The sequence below is a fragment of the Mirounga angustirostris genome, unplaced genomic scaffold (assembly GCF_029215605.1).
Source record: "Mirounga angustirostris isolate CCGP_5_RB_7025 unplaced genomic scaffold, mMirAng1.0.hap1 SCAF_2, whole genome shotgun sequence".
Classification (NCBI taxonomy): Eukaryota; Metazoa; Chordata; class Mammalia; order Carnivora; family Phocidae; genus Mirounga; species Mirounga angustirostris.
In genome coordinates, this window is record NW_026991710.1 from 138,223,739 (window position 1) to 138,236,133 (window position 12,395).

General features: G+C 38.4%; 2 protein-coding genes across 6 annotated transcripts in view; one reads left to right on the forward strand and one right to left on the reverse strand.

Moving 5' to 3' along the window:
- TMA16 (translation machinery associated 16 homolog) overlaps nucleotides 1-12,395 on the forward strand; it is a 100,899-nt gene that overhangs the window by 28,875 nt on the left and 59,629 nt on the right. For 2 of the 4 annotated variants that reach the window (XM_064585226.1, XM_064585225.1), the window contains exon 7: nucleotides 6,224-7,370. The exons of the other annotated variants lie outside the window; for them this stretch is intronic. In XM_064585226.1, the coding sequence (XP_064441296.1) occupies nucleotides 6,224-6,257 (34 nt within the window). In that variant the 3' untranslated portion in view covers nucleotides 6,258-7,370. Of the gene's footprint in view, nucleotides 1-6,223; nucleotides 7,371-12,395 lie in introns of those variants that run through there. 4 annotated transcript variants of the gene reach the window in all.
- The window catches only part of MARCHF1 (membrane associated ring-CH-type finger 1), an 89,610-nt gene continuing 77,893 nt past the window's right edge, over nucleotides 679-12,395 (reverse strand). Inside the window, exon 5 of one of the 2 annotated variants that reach the window (XM_045880190.3) lies at nucleotides 679-4,406. In XM_045880190.3, the coding sequence (XP_045736146.1) occupies nucleotides 4,108-4,406 (299 nt within the window). In that variant the 3' untranslated portion in view covers nucleotides 679-4,107. The remainder of the gene's footprint in view (nucleotides 4,407-12,395) is intronic. The other variant, XM_045880189.3, reaches the window with a different exon arrangement.

Sequence of the window (12,395 nt, forward strand, 5' to 3'; positions counted from 1 at the left end):
TAAGAACCCAAGCATTTTTGAATGTTGCAGATACATATCTGCAGAAATCCTGGTAAATGAGCCAAAGAGTATAGAAACCATAACAAAAGTTTAGGTCACTTGTTTAATATACAAAGTCTCTCTTTCACAGATAATTATTTTCCTTAATTTGTCTTAGTACACATTATTCACAAAACAGTAAGTTGTTAATGCAAGAGAATTAGGTAAAACCAAAAAAGTACAAATGCTCAATCTCAAAAATTGCACACAGTTAAAATAATTTTTCCTTGTTTGTTTAAACGCAATCTCCAATTTCAAAATGGGCTTTCTTCAGATTTGGAGGAAACACTGCAGCCCAAAATAACAGTACTTCCTTTGAGCTGTATTGATATGTAAAATAGCACCTTTGGGCTGACTTAAGGAAAGAAAAAAAGTTTTTCATCTTTCTTAGTTAAAGTTAAGTCCTATACAATTATAACATAACAACTACAATAATGATAGTAAGTTTAAAGAGCTCTACTTTGTTCCAAAATACTCACTGGCAAGGTAAGGAAAGGTAAACTGTCAGGTGAATGCAGTAATCTTTCCCATCTCATCCCCTTGACAATTAGAGTGTCTTAATGATGTCATTGCTCTAATGAGCTGATTTTCCAGCCAAACAATAGATTAGTTTTGGGGGTATCTAAGGACCTTTTGCAAAACAAGATAAATTCGGCTGTTGGGACAGTAATCACATGTAATAGCAGCTCAGAGTGAGATTTAATCCTGGGACATTTTGAGAGACTCCTTCAGTATATACCTATCTTCAGTTTCTTCATTGCTGTATCCCAGGTTTATTGGATCATTTTTGCTTTGATTTTTTTTTTTTTTCATTTTTGTTTTGCTTGTGTTTGTTCTTAAGCTTAATTGCCTTTTGGAAAAAAACACGGATTTCATTCCTTTACCGTTCAGTCTTTGATACAATGAAAGTGAGAGTTCTTTTAAAAATTAACGGCATAAATGTCTGTGGTTTATGGTATTGGTACTACCAGATGCATGATTATAAAAAGCCAGGGTTTTTAACAGAATTGCGTTGTTCATTCTTCGATTTCAGTCCTTTGATTCATTTCCATTTTACTTCTTACGTGAGCAGGTAAACATGCTTCAAAAAGAATTGTCCTTCTGGAGGGTAGTTTTTGAAGGGTATGTCCAGTCCACAAAAGTATTGTCACAAAGCCAAATCCTTTCATTGAAAGGGCAGTTGCCGCACAAATAGGAAAGAAAATCAATATTAGGTTTTAAATGCACATCATTATTTCCAGTGGTTTGAACCACAAACAGCCATTGCAGGAAAACTTTTTATAAAAGATTTAAATTCAGGAGTTCAGGGTTTGTAAAGGGCAGAAGAATAGCAGAATAAAAAGCTGACTTTTAACCTGCTAGGGAGCTATATTATTTTCTCATTACAAGAAAGTCAAAGCCTGTACAAGTTAATTTTGAGAATTTATGTATCGTATTAAAACACCGTGTCATATTTTAGGGTTAAGACAGTAATGCTTATCTTTACTTTTCATTCTAGAAATGTTTTCTTAGTGTTAAGTGTAGCCTTTAATAAACAAGGCCTACTTTAGCCAATCATCTCCTACTGAGAAATGAGCTATGCACTTACCTATCTTGCTTAGGTCTGTCCAGAATTTAAACAGTATTTTTGGTGGTAATTAAGGTAAATAAGCCTTTTCCTTTCAGAGCAAACAAAAGAGAAATCAAGATTTCATTGCTTGCTGGTGACAGATTACCCCCCCTCCCACCGCCCCCCCCCCCAGGAATATTTGTAAACAACACGTTTCCATTGCTAAGCTCTGGGAAAAATGGATTAGTAAAAAGCTTAGGAAAATTAACAAAAATTGAATCCAGGTTAATCTATTGGGTGAGGTGCTATGGTTAAATCACCCAAAGCTTAGCTATTCATGAATATTTATCTAAAACCTTTAAAATGGAAATTTAAGAGGAAGTTAATACAAAGTTTAGTTTGTTTAAGGTTCATAGATTTTTTATTACAAGTATGTCCTTAGTTGTGCAGAAATTATGGTACACTTTAGTTACTTCAGCTTTGTTTTCCCTGTGCCTTTAGTCCATACCCTCCGCAAGTTTTAAGAAAGATGAGTTTTAAACCTTTTGTTTCCTGACTGGCCGAAAACCTTAATGTTTTTCTCATGTACACACATGAAATCACACACACACATCACACACACACACACACATACACACACACAAATTTGACATTGTATACCTTTTCTTTATTTCTATGAATTGGGACTATTTGGACTCATTGTCAGCCACTACTAATATTCATATCTTTCTCCACATTAAAAGGTTATTTCCTTTTCCTTTTTTCTATGATAATCCATGAAGAACAAGCACACTGATAATTACAAAGTGCATCAATGTGATACCCGGGTTTGTGCAATGCAATACCCATGCTTTGGTTCTTAGGGCCATCATGGTTGCCTTTTCACAATAATAAATATGACAGCTAACGACAACAAAAAATCACCTTTTTAAATGTGAGACATCTTTCTTTCATGGGTCACTAACTCTATAATCATTAATCTAGCTCACTGCAGTAACATTCACGCTTCAGTTTTACATGAATATGCAAAGAACACAATAATCAACTGAACTGCCAAACCTAAACAACTCAATTTATTACTTATCACAAAATCTGTTGAATATCTTTACTTCCCAGCTGAGCAAGGGAAATACTGTCAGCTTTTTAAAATAGTCTAAGTGCTTAGTCATAACTATTCATCTGTCAAGTTAGATACCACATGTGGATTAAAGAAAAAAAAAAAGCCCTACACATTTGACTTAACAATAATATTTAATTTTTGTTTCCCTAGCATATGTGCTTCATAGTAGCAAACAAGTTAATTTCAGAACTTTGCCACATGTAGATCATTGTATCTTTCTATACTTTCATTTTTTTCACCCTCTAGAGAAATGGTAAGTTCACCTAACTCTTTAACCAACCACATTATTTAACTTGATTAATTTAGTGCTGTATAAAACTGTTTAACATTTGTGAGACTTTGAATAAAAGAAGGAATTGAGCTGCTGTTGTGGAATATTCAATGGAGCAGAGGCTCTGCCTTTAATTTTAGGGCCTGTGCTAAACAATATGATTAATTCAAATTAAGATACGCTGTAAAGATCAAATACATACTGGATTTTTAATTGTGGTTCATAAACGAGGATGTAAAATACCTTAATTTTTAATATTCATGACATTGAACTAACCTGATACATAGTGTTAAATGAAATATGAAAATTTCACTTATTTTTACTTTTTCTAATGGGGCTACTGGAAAATTTTAAATGTAGGCATCTGGCTTGCATTTGTGGCTCACATTATATTTCTGTTGGGCAACACTGTTTTACGGGGACCAGATAAAATGTAGGACCTGATAGTTGCTTTCAGCTTCAGTGGGTACTTAACAGCATTAATTACACCCAAAAACTCTGAAAATCTGTTCATGATTTGAACATAATTCTAAATATTAATATCTTCAAATGTGTATTGCATCTATTGTAAAAACATGCATCTGGTAAAACAACTGGACTCCACGATAGCCATCAAAATCTGTTAGCTGTCAAAGTATGAATATCAAAATATGCATCCTCCAAGTTTGCTTCTGATATGACTTAAGGACAATGCAGACGATTTCAAGCTTAAAACCTAGTATGTTTCTTATTTCCAGATGAGACAGTTAACATGACGAGGCCTTAGAAGAAACACACATTGCAGTTCAAGTCTGTATTCTGAAACTCTCCTGTGAAGACGTGTGTGGCCATTCAGGCTTTCGTCACTGCCTACGAGCATTCCTTGCTCCAGTGGCTCTTAATTGTCTTAGAAATCACTCTCTAGCAAACTTCTCACATTTCCGTATCACACTCTGGATGGACTGCTTCACGGGATCCTGGTCATTTGGTGTTGTTTTGGTCCTTTGCTTTTGAGCAAAGTAAGGAAAAATGAGTCCGTAGGAGAAAGAGAAGATAAAGGGAGTGAATACTTCAGGATCACTTCTGTCATGTGTAGTGGCTAAGGGCTAGAAAGATACTCTTCAGTGAAGAAACTCCCAGCTGGTCCTGTCACACTGGTATAACCTCAGGGGGGCCGCCGTCTGCAGCTGGCAGGGAATTGGTACCCGTTTGTGATACAGGCACTACCACGGCATCCTTGATGTCCGTGTTTACATTACATGAGAAGTTCTTCTCCTGCTTTTTGGCAGTGTCTGGGCAATTTTGCACAAAGATCACACGGTTGTAGGCCTTCAGCCTGCGCCATAACTGAACGTAGACTTTACACTGTACGTACATGAAGACAAGACCTCCCGTGAAGCCAATGGCCACCACAACCAGTTTTGTCCAAAATGGCCATTCAAGGACACCTTTGAAGTAAAAAAGAGAGAAAGTTACCACCGAGTTGTTATCAGTGGGTTTGGTAATTTTTTTCTATGACTCCTTCAAAAGACCCTGCCTGCCTGCCAACTTTCATAGATAAGGAATCTATTGTTAACGGGCAGTAAAATTATAACCAGAATTGCTTAATTCCTTTCAACTCTTAAATGTACTGTTAAAATTGTACATGAAGAAAAACTTACCTACCACTATAATGATCTTATTTCTCCTAGCATCAAGTACCTACCATGGTTATCAGATGATATTGGACTTTTGACACTTTGACATTTGTTCCTTAGAGCTAAATCTTTAAGGAAAGATAGTGAACCTACTAAGTGAAAGAATCAGTTTTAAATCCTTTTAAGAAGATAAAGTAATAGGTACTTCTATAGGATTGTACATATAGGTCCCCCCTCCCACCCTCATTCCCTTTAAAATTAAAAGGAAAAAAAAAAAGTGAAAGAAAGAAGCTGCCACATCTCACCAAAGAGAGACAGAATTCCTGAGTAAAGACATGCATAAAATTTAGTACTTTAGTCATTTTTGTTTCGTAAATCTTCTTGTCACTGAGAACCACCACTTTCTTAGATATCAATGTTTTCTCTTAATTTGTACCATCAAAGCTAGAAATTGGCTTTCACAATTTTTAAAACTTGCACAAGAGTTTCTGTAACTATAACAATATTTAGGCCACACATGATTATGGATGTTAAATACATGATGGTCAAGAGTCCATCTCTTGCCAACACCAGGATGGTCTGGAGGATGGCTGTCTGCATTCCTGTGAAAGTCTGTCCAGTAAATGAGCTGGACCGGGAAGAGTGGTTAGAAATCACAGTTTATGGAAGTCTATGTTTTATTTACTTTTCCTTATAGCAATGAATGGAGTTATAGGACATGTCCTACCTATATTTTGTAACAGTGATATTTGCTTTATGCTTCTATAAGAAAACAGACACTAGACTTGTTTAGCTTCCTACCTTAGTTCTATTTATGCAAGGAGAACAATCATCTGACATACAGACTCGGGGTAGACCAGTGGTTCGCAAGGGTAGTGGTTCTCCGGGTAGACCACTGTTTTTTTCCCCAGGGGCCATGTGGTAATGTCTGGAGATATTACTGTTATACCTGGTGTTGGAGTGTGGGGTGCTACTGACTGTTAGTAAATAGATGCCAGCGATGCTGTGTAAACATCCTGCAGTGTAGGATAGGAGAGCGCTCCCCAACAAAGAATTGTCCTGTCCAAAATGCCAGTAGTGCTGAGGGTGAGAAGTCTTGTAGGAGACAATCACTTAAACCTCTTGGGAAATTTGTAGGGAGGACTCAGTATACAAATCAGATATCTTGGAGTTCTCCAAATTTAGGATTTTTGCTCTTGGCTACTCTAGTGATCAGTAGTTTCTCGTGCTTGGAACGTTTTAATCAGACAAGCTGGAGAAAACATGTACTTTATCTCCCATTTTGCGGGGGAGAAGTCCCCATGAATTACATCTAACTTTCCCCTCAGTCTGCTAAATCATACTACCAGCTGTTCTTAGTAAGTGCCTGAAGGTTTTCCATTTCTGAAGTTTTGTCCGTGATATTTGTTCTCTGGGTTTTGCTTCCCTGTTTCTGCAGGTCTACCTGTCCCACAAAAGCCAGCTCAGGAACATTTTCCAGCTGGAATACATTTTACCACTTTTCTAGTTTCATGTTATTTCTTCCACTTGTGGCGTGAGTTAACTTTCTAACAAGTTATTTTTACTTTGTTACACCATAATCGTGACAAGCACAGATTTTATGTCTGATTGGTCCTTGTTTTCCACAGTGCCTTGCTCAGTAGGTATTTCAAAGATGAATAAAGCTTTTGAATTTCTAAGTTGGATTGCTTCGCCTCAGTCTTTTCAATATAACCGGAGGTACCAGCCTTTCTTCACTTGTCCACGAAGCTGTGCTTTCATGAATGGATGATCTGAAGAAGACTCCACTCTTGCCCCACCAATCCTTCCTGAAATAGTGACCAGAACCAAGAATATACCTGAAAACCTGGGCCAGGAGTGACGAGCCATTTTCTGTGCCACTTCTGGAAGACAGTTTGATACTTCCACTTTCTTTCACAAGGTTCTCCAAGTCGATTTCTTCTCCTCCAATCATTCTTCCTTCATATGTCTGGGAAGTCAAGGCCCTCCATATATTCCCTGACAAAGTTTATAGAGTACAGAGTATCTCCCTGCTCCACATCAGAAGCCCTTTGGGTGCAAACCCATTGTTCACATGACCATCTTCTCTCGGAGACAGCCTGATCTTTCTCTTTGCCTTTGACTAAGTGGGCAAGATTTTTATTTTCTATAAAGATATTATTGAGCAGTTGTATGATTTTACCTTGGAAAACTCACTGTAAGGATGTCGTGAGAAGAGATGCTAACACATGGGGCTAAGTGGATTTCTGAGAATGTTTCCATTGGTAAGCTATGTTTACCTCCTTATTATTGAGACTCAGAAAATTGTCTTCATATTCAACCTTGTTGGACTAGTTCTATGCTATCTTCTGTAAAGAAGAAAGAATGTCCACAATAAGGAAGGGTGGTAGAAAAGAGAAGGCACAAAATCTTGTTCCTTGTGGGCCCTTTGTGTAAACAAGGAATTCTTTGTCCTCACTGAAGCTGGAACCTGAACTTGGAAATGCCAAGAGCACAAAGTTGTTTCTACTGGCCCAGTTTGGAAGAGGAATTTGGATAATCCAACTTGAGGCAATTCTCCCACCTGTTCATTTCTCTGAAGCCCAAGGATTGTATGTACTTCTTCCTTTGTGCTTGGGATCTTTCTTCAGGAGTTTCTGTAGGTTTAGGAATAAACTGTCTGCATCCCTTCTTCCTAAACACTAATGGGACACGCTGGTTAGAAATTCTTGGGCAGCAATTGAAGGAGTTTGGAGGAGCAGGTATTCTGTCCACAAGCATTTTCTTTTTTTTTAAGATTTTATTTGTCAGAGAGAGAGCACAAGCAGGGGGAGCGGCAGGCAGAGGGAGAGGGAGAAGCAGACCCTCCACTGAGCAGGGAGCCCGATGCGGGGCTCCATCCCACGACCCTGGGATCCTGACCTGAGCTGTAGGCAGACGCTTAACCGACTGAACCACTCAGGCGCCCCTGTCCGCAACCATTTTCTAAGAAATGGAAGTCTTTTGTCCCTGCTAATAGATAAATTTGACTCATTCACTGTTCATATTGTCATGCCAATCCTACATGAACGGGCAATAAATTTTCAAGCAGTCTCAACATAAGATTAAATTCTTCCAGGCCTCCTTTCTATAATTGCGTGTATATAATGCAGTCCTGGAGGGCTGCACTATCTTCCGTGCTGTCCCCAGACAATCAGCATGCCAATAGGTTTTCTGTGAAAGGCTTAAGATGGTCTGTAGATTTGTCCTGTGATAGGATATTGAAGACTTCATAAAGAAGAGTTAGATGAATCAAAATGCCACATTATGTCTGCCTGAATGTGTAGTCTACAAGAGCCACAGAAATCAGCCCACAATTTGTAGGGAAATTTATATTTAAAGAGCAAGTAAAAGTACTTTAGACAAAGAAAAACAAGTGCACCTTTCAGCTCATCATAGGCTCTTGGGATTCTGAGTCTGTGCAAGATTTTTCTAGCAAGCCAGAGAGGAAAACGGGGGACTCCAGGTAAAAGTAACCGGTTATAGAACTTGAATAAAAAAATAAAAATGAATGACAGAATACAATTTGTAAATTGTTTTTTTCACATAAAAAATTCTTCCAGATATTCCTCACTGCATTTTCCATTGGGAATGGGTAAAGAGACATGGACTGGGACTATTTAAGGGCATTTCGCCTTCAGGAACCTGAGACTAGAGTTTATTGATAAACAGGATCCCTGCCACCGACTGTCACTTCTCTCCTTTACAATCACTATTTATTCATCTTCACTCCTAGAAGCCCCCTCCTTCCTGGCTAAGAAATACCCAAATCCCAGATAAATTTTTACTCAATTTCTTTGCAGACCAAACCCCAATAGGATATCCCTTATCATGGTTAATGGCTTCTCAAAGGCTGTTTTCCCATGTAAAATCCCCACTCATTCTTGAGGATTATGGTTTTTTGTTTTTTTTTTTAAGTAGCCCAACATGGGACTCGAACTCAGCACAACTCTGAGAGCAAGACCTGAGCCGAGTTCAAGAGTCAGACGCTCAACAGACTGAGCCACCCAGGCGCCCCGAGGATTATGGGTTTTATTCCTAACAATCAGCCACTTCAGTCTTTACATCTTCATCCATCCTAATTCGGATAGCTGTTTCATTTCCTTGAGGTATTGAGAGCCTGTTATCTGGCATTCTCTTTGGTCTCAGTTCCCTCATCTTTGGTAGCTTGTTCAAAAATACTCCCATTTGGCTCATGCCTTCCTGTAACCGGGTCCTTTGGTTTCCATCCCCTCTCTCCTTGACTCTGGCTGTGGCCACACACGACTTGTTTGCGCCGATAGAACAACAACAAATACAACACAACAGAAACTTCAAAAGTGTTCCCACTGTGTGTGTGGTTTGCTCTCTTGCTACTTTTTTAACCCTAATTGACACGTGAAGAAGGCAGGGCCATCAAGCCTTTTGTGATGACAACACAGCTCAGTTGTTGTGTCCTCCAGCCGAGAGCATGCCTGCGGCCAGACAGAGGAGGCCAGTCTTGATACAGCAGTCAGCCCATGCACCAGCTGTTGGCAGCTACGGGGTGAACCTGCAGACAGCAGCCAGTCTGGCCCCGGCCAGAAGAAATGCCCAACTGATCTGCAGAATTTAGGAGTGAAATAAATGCGTGTGGTTTGAAGTCAGTAAGTTTGGGGGTGGTTTGTTATACAGCAAACGATAACTGATCTATCAGTTAAAAATGAAGGTAATAGTATTTACCTCACTAGGTTGTTCATGTGGATTAAATGAATAGTTCTTGACATAGAAAGTGCAATGTAAATGTAGGTTATTGTTGCTTTCTGAGTGATTTATCACTCGTATCTTTGGCTGATCTGAGTTGTAGATCAAAGCTTTCCCTGGTGCCTCTAAGACCTTTCTAACTTCAATGGGCTTCAACCTTTGGATGTCCCATCTGGATTCCGGGCAATGAAAACCTCGAGAACCAGGAGAGAAGAAAGTCCAGTCAGCCACCAGCCAGGTCACTGTATTCAGTCAGCACTACACCCCCTTACCCTGTGGCTCTGGGCATCCTTCCAGTTGGTAATTCCCTTCATGGAGAAAAGCTCAGAAATCGCACGGAAAATCAACTAAAAGGTCCTGAAATGTTTAAGTGGCAACTATGTGTATTATTTGTTAGGGAACATTGATGCCACACTTTCAGACTACAAGGACAATGGTTTGTAAACTAGGATGTATTCACTTTCAGACTCAGACTCATTTACTTTCTAGCTATATTGTTTCTCAGAAAACATATTTCCCAGCTCTCTCCACTGGAGGAACACACGCAAGGTCACCTGTAACATCTTGCTTCTTTGTTTTCTCTTTAAGTCAAATTGGGTAAACCAACAACCTCCCAGGTGAGTGTTTATAATAAAGCTGCAGATGAGGCAAATTACTTCCTTCCTCATCTTTAAAATAGTGATCTCTAAAATCTCTTACAGCTTTTAAATTGGAATTCTCAGAGTGTTCTGCTTATCTTATGTAGCACATCATGTAAGTAGAGACACCTGGAGTGTGTCTAAAAAGACTTAAACAGCAGACGAGAACCTGTCTCATTTAACAGCTGCAGGGACAATATATATTTAGAAAAAGCATCTCATTGGTAAGTTGGGATATTTTTGGCTGGGTGCTTAGGTTATGCAGAGTTATAAAATGTGTTCGTGTAAGGGTGTGTGTGAGCGGTGGGGCTCGGGAGGCGGTTTTCTCCTTTTGTCCTGTTTGCTTCTCTCTGGTTGCATAAATTATTAAAAAGAAAAAAACTTTCACATATTTGTAACATGTTCCTTAACTTGTTTAATGGTAATATTCACCGTGAGTAGAGACAAATACATAAATATATATAAATATGAATATATAGAACAAAATATATAAATATATATAAATTATACAAATATATATGTGCAGTATTTGTATAAACACACTATTTCATTTTATTTGATAGAAGGTCAAGTTCATGGTGTCTTTGAAAAAATGAATCAGAAAGAACCTTTGAAGGGTATTCAGTCCAACTTCGTTTTACCAATGAGGAATTTGAGCATCAGAGTGGTTATTTTATTCAAGGTAACTAGTCCGTGACCAAGGCAGAACTAGACCCTGACCTTCTGACAAGGAGCTCAAGTCAGTGTTTATCATATTTAGCTTAACAATAACAGCACACATAATTACATTAAGGAATGTAAGGAATGCTTAAACAACAGTGCTCAAAAGGAAAACATTATATGGATTGCTGGGAAGTGATTTTTAACACCTACTCGCAGCAGATGTTAACAGCGAAGGAGTATGGCACTAGCCATAGTTCTCTGCTGGGGTCAGCCAGAGCTAGCAATGTTTTTGAACCTCTACCATTACTAAATGCTTGCTGAATAATGAAGCATAGTCCTTGCCCTGGAGTTACTTAGAGGCTCACAAGTGAGTCAGGCATATGAGAAAAGCAATTTGTTATGCTAGTCCCTAGTGGTGTATACATTTAAATAGTCCCGGGGCAACATTAAAATCTGTACTGCCATATGATTTCATTTATATGTGGAATCTACAAAACAAAACAAACAAACAAAAAAACAGAAATAGACTCATAAATACAGAAAACAAACTGTGATTGCCAGAGGGACAAGTTCGGAGAAAGCTGAAGTAGGTGAGAGGAGGTATGAACTCCCAGGTCTAAGTAAGTCATGGGGATGAAAAGGACAGCGTAGGAATTACAGTCAGTAATAGAGTAATAATAGCTTTATATGGTGACGGATGGCAACTGTCCTTAACTGTGCTGAGCCTTTTGTAATGTATAGAATTGTCTAATCACTCTGTCGTACGCCTGAAACATATGGCAGCTATACTTCCATTAACAACCAATCTGCACCGACAGTCTCCCCAATAGTATACATTGTTGTGTTTTCTTGGTCTGTATTTTTGTGTTTTGTTTTTAACACACAAATAGTATACTGGAGCATTTTTCTAGCGTATGTAAAGATAAGACAGGAAGAGCATCGCTCCCCCAAATTAGAGTTAGCGATGGGTAATCGAGGGTGTTAAAGTTTCAAGTACCGAGACTCTGATTTTTTATTTTTTATTTTTTTGTCATTACAGGTGATAGAAAAGTGAGAGAGCTGTCTGGAGCAGCAGGCTCATTTAGTCTAAAAGAACAACCATTAAAAACACAGGAAGAATTTTTTTTTCTCTCTAGCATTGTTATTACAATTCAAAGAATTTTGCTGTTTTATATTCAATCTCAGTTTGGGCTAAAGAAGGACAATGTGTTCCTCTTCAAATGTTTTTGAAGGTTTTCAAGGCAATTGAAAATATATTGACTTTTAAATTACGCAGTTTTTTCAAATTTTAAAAAGTAAATTCAGGCTCAGCACTCACGGTCCCAGTGCCAAAGGGAGATGAACATAATCCCAACTGATAGAGATGCCCACACTACCCATAAATGTGTGCTTTGGGAAGTCAGGCTTTAAATACAATTTGGACATAAGTACAGACGATTCCCTTTGCGGAAGTCAGTCACTATAGTTTCCACCGGAAATTACCCGAGTTAGGAGCTGTCCCACTGGCCAGTGGCTCTGTAGGGATGGTCATGGGCACTGCTTTCTGAGAAATACTCTTCCTAATTCAAAAGCTCTGAACACCAAAGATAAAAGTTATCTCATTTCCACTTTTAAGAAACTGAAAATAATTTTTAAAAGTGTATAGTAGAAAGCTGACCTTTATATATATATATAAAGCCAACCTTTGATTATCATTCAAGCTTTTCTTTTGGGAAATCTGACTGAGGGGACCGAGTGACAATTCACTGGGAGACTCTGG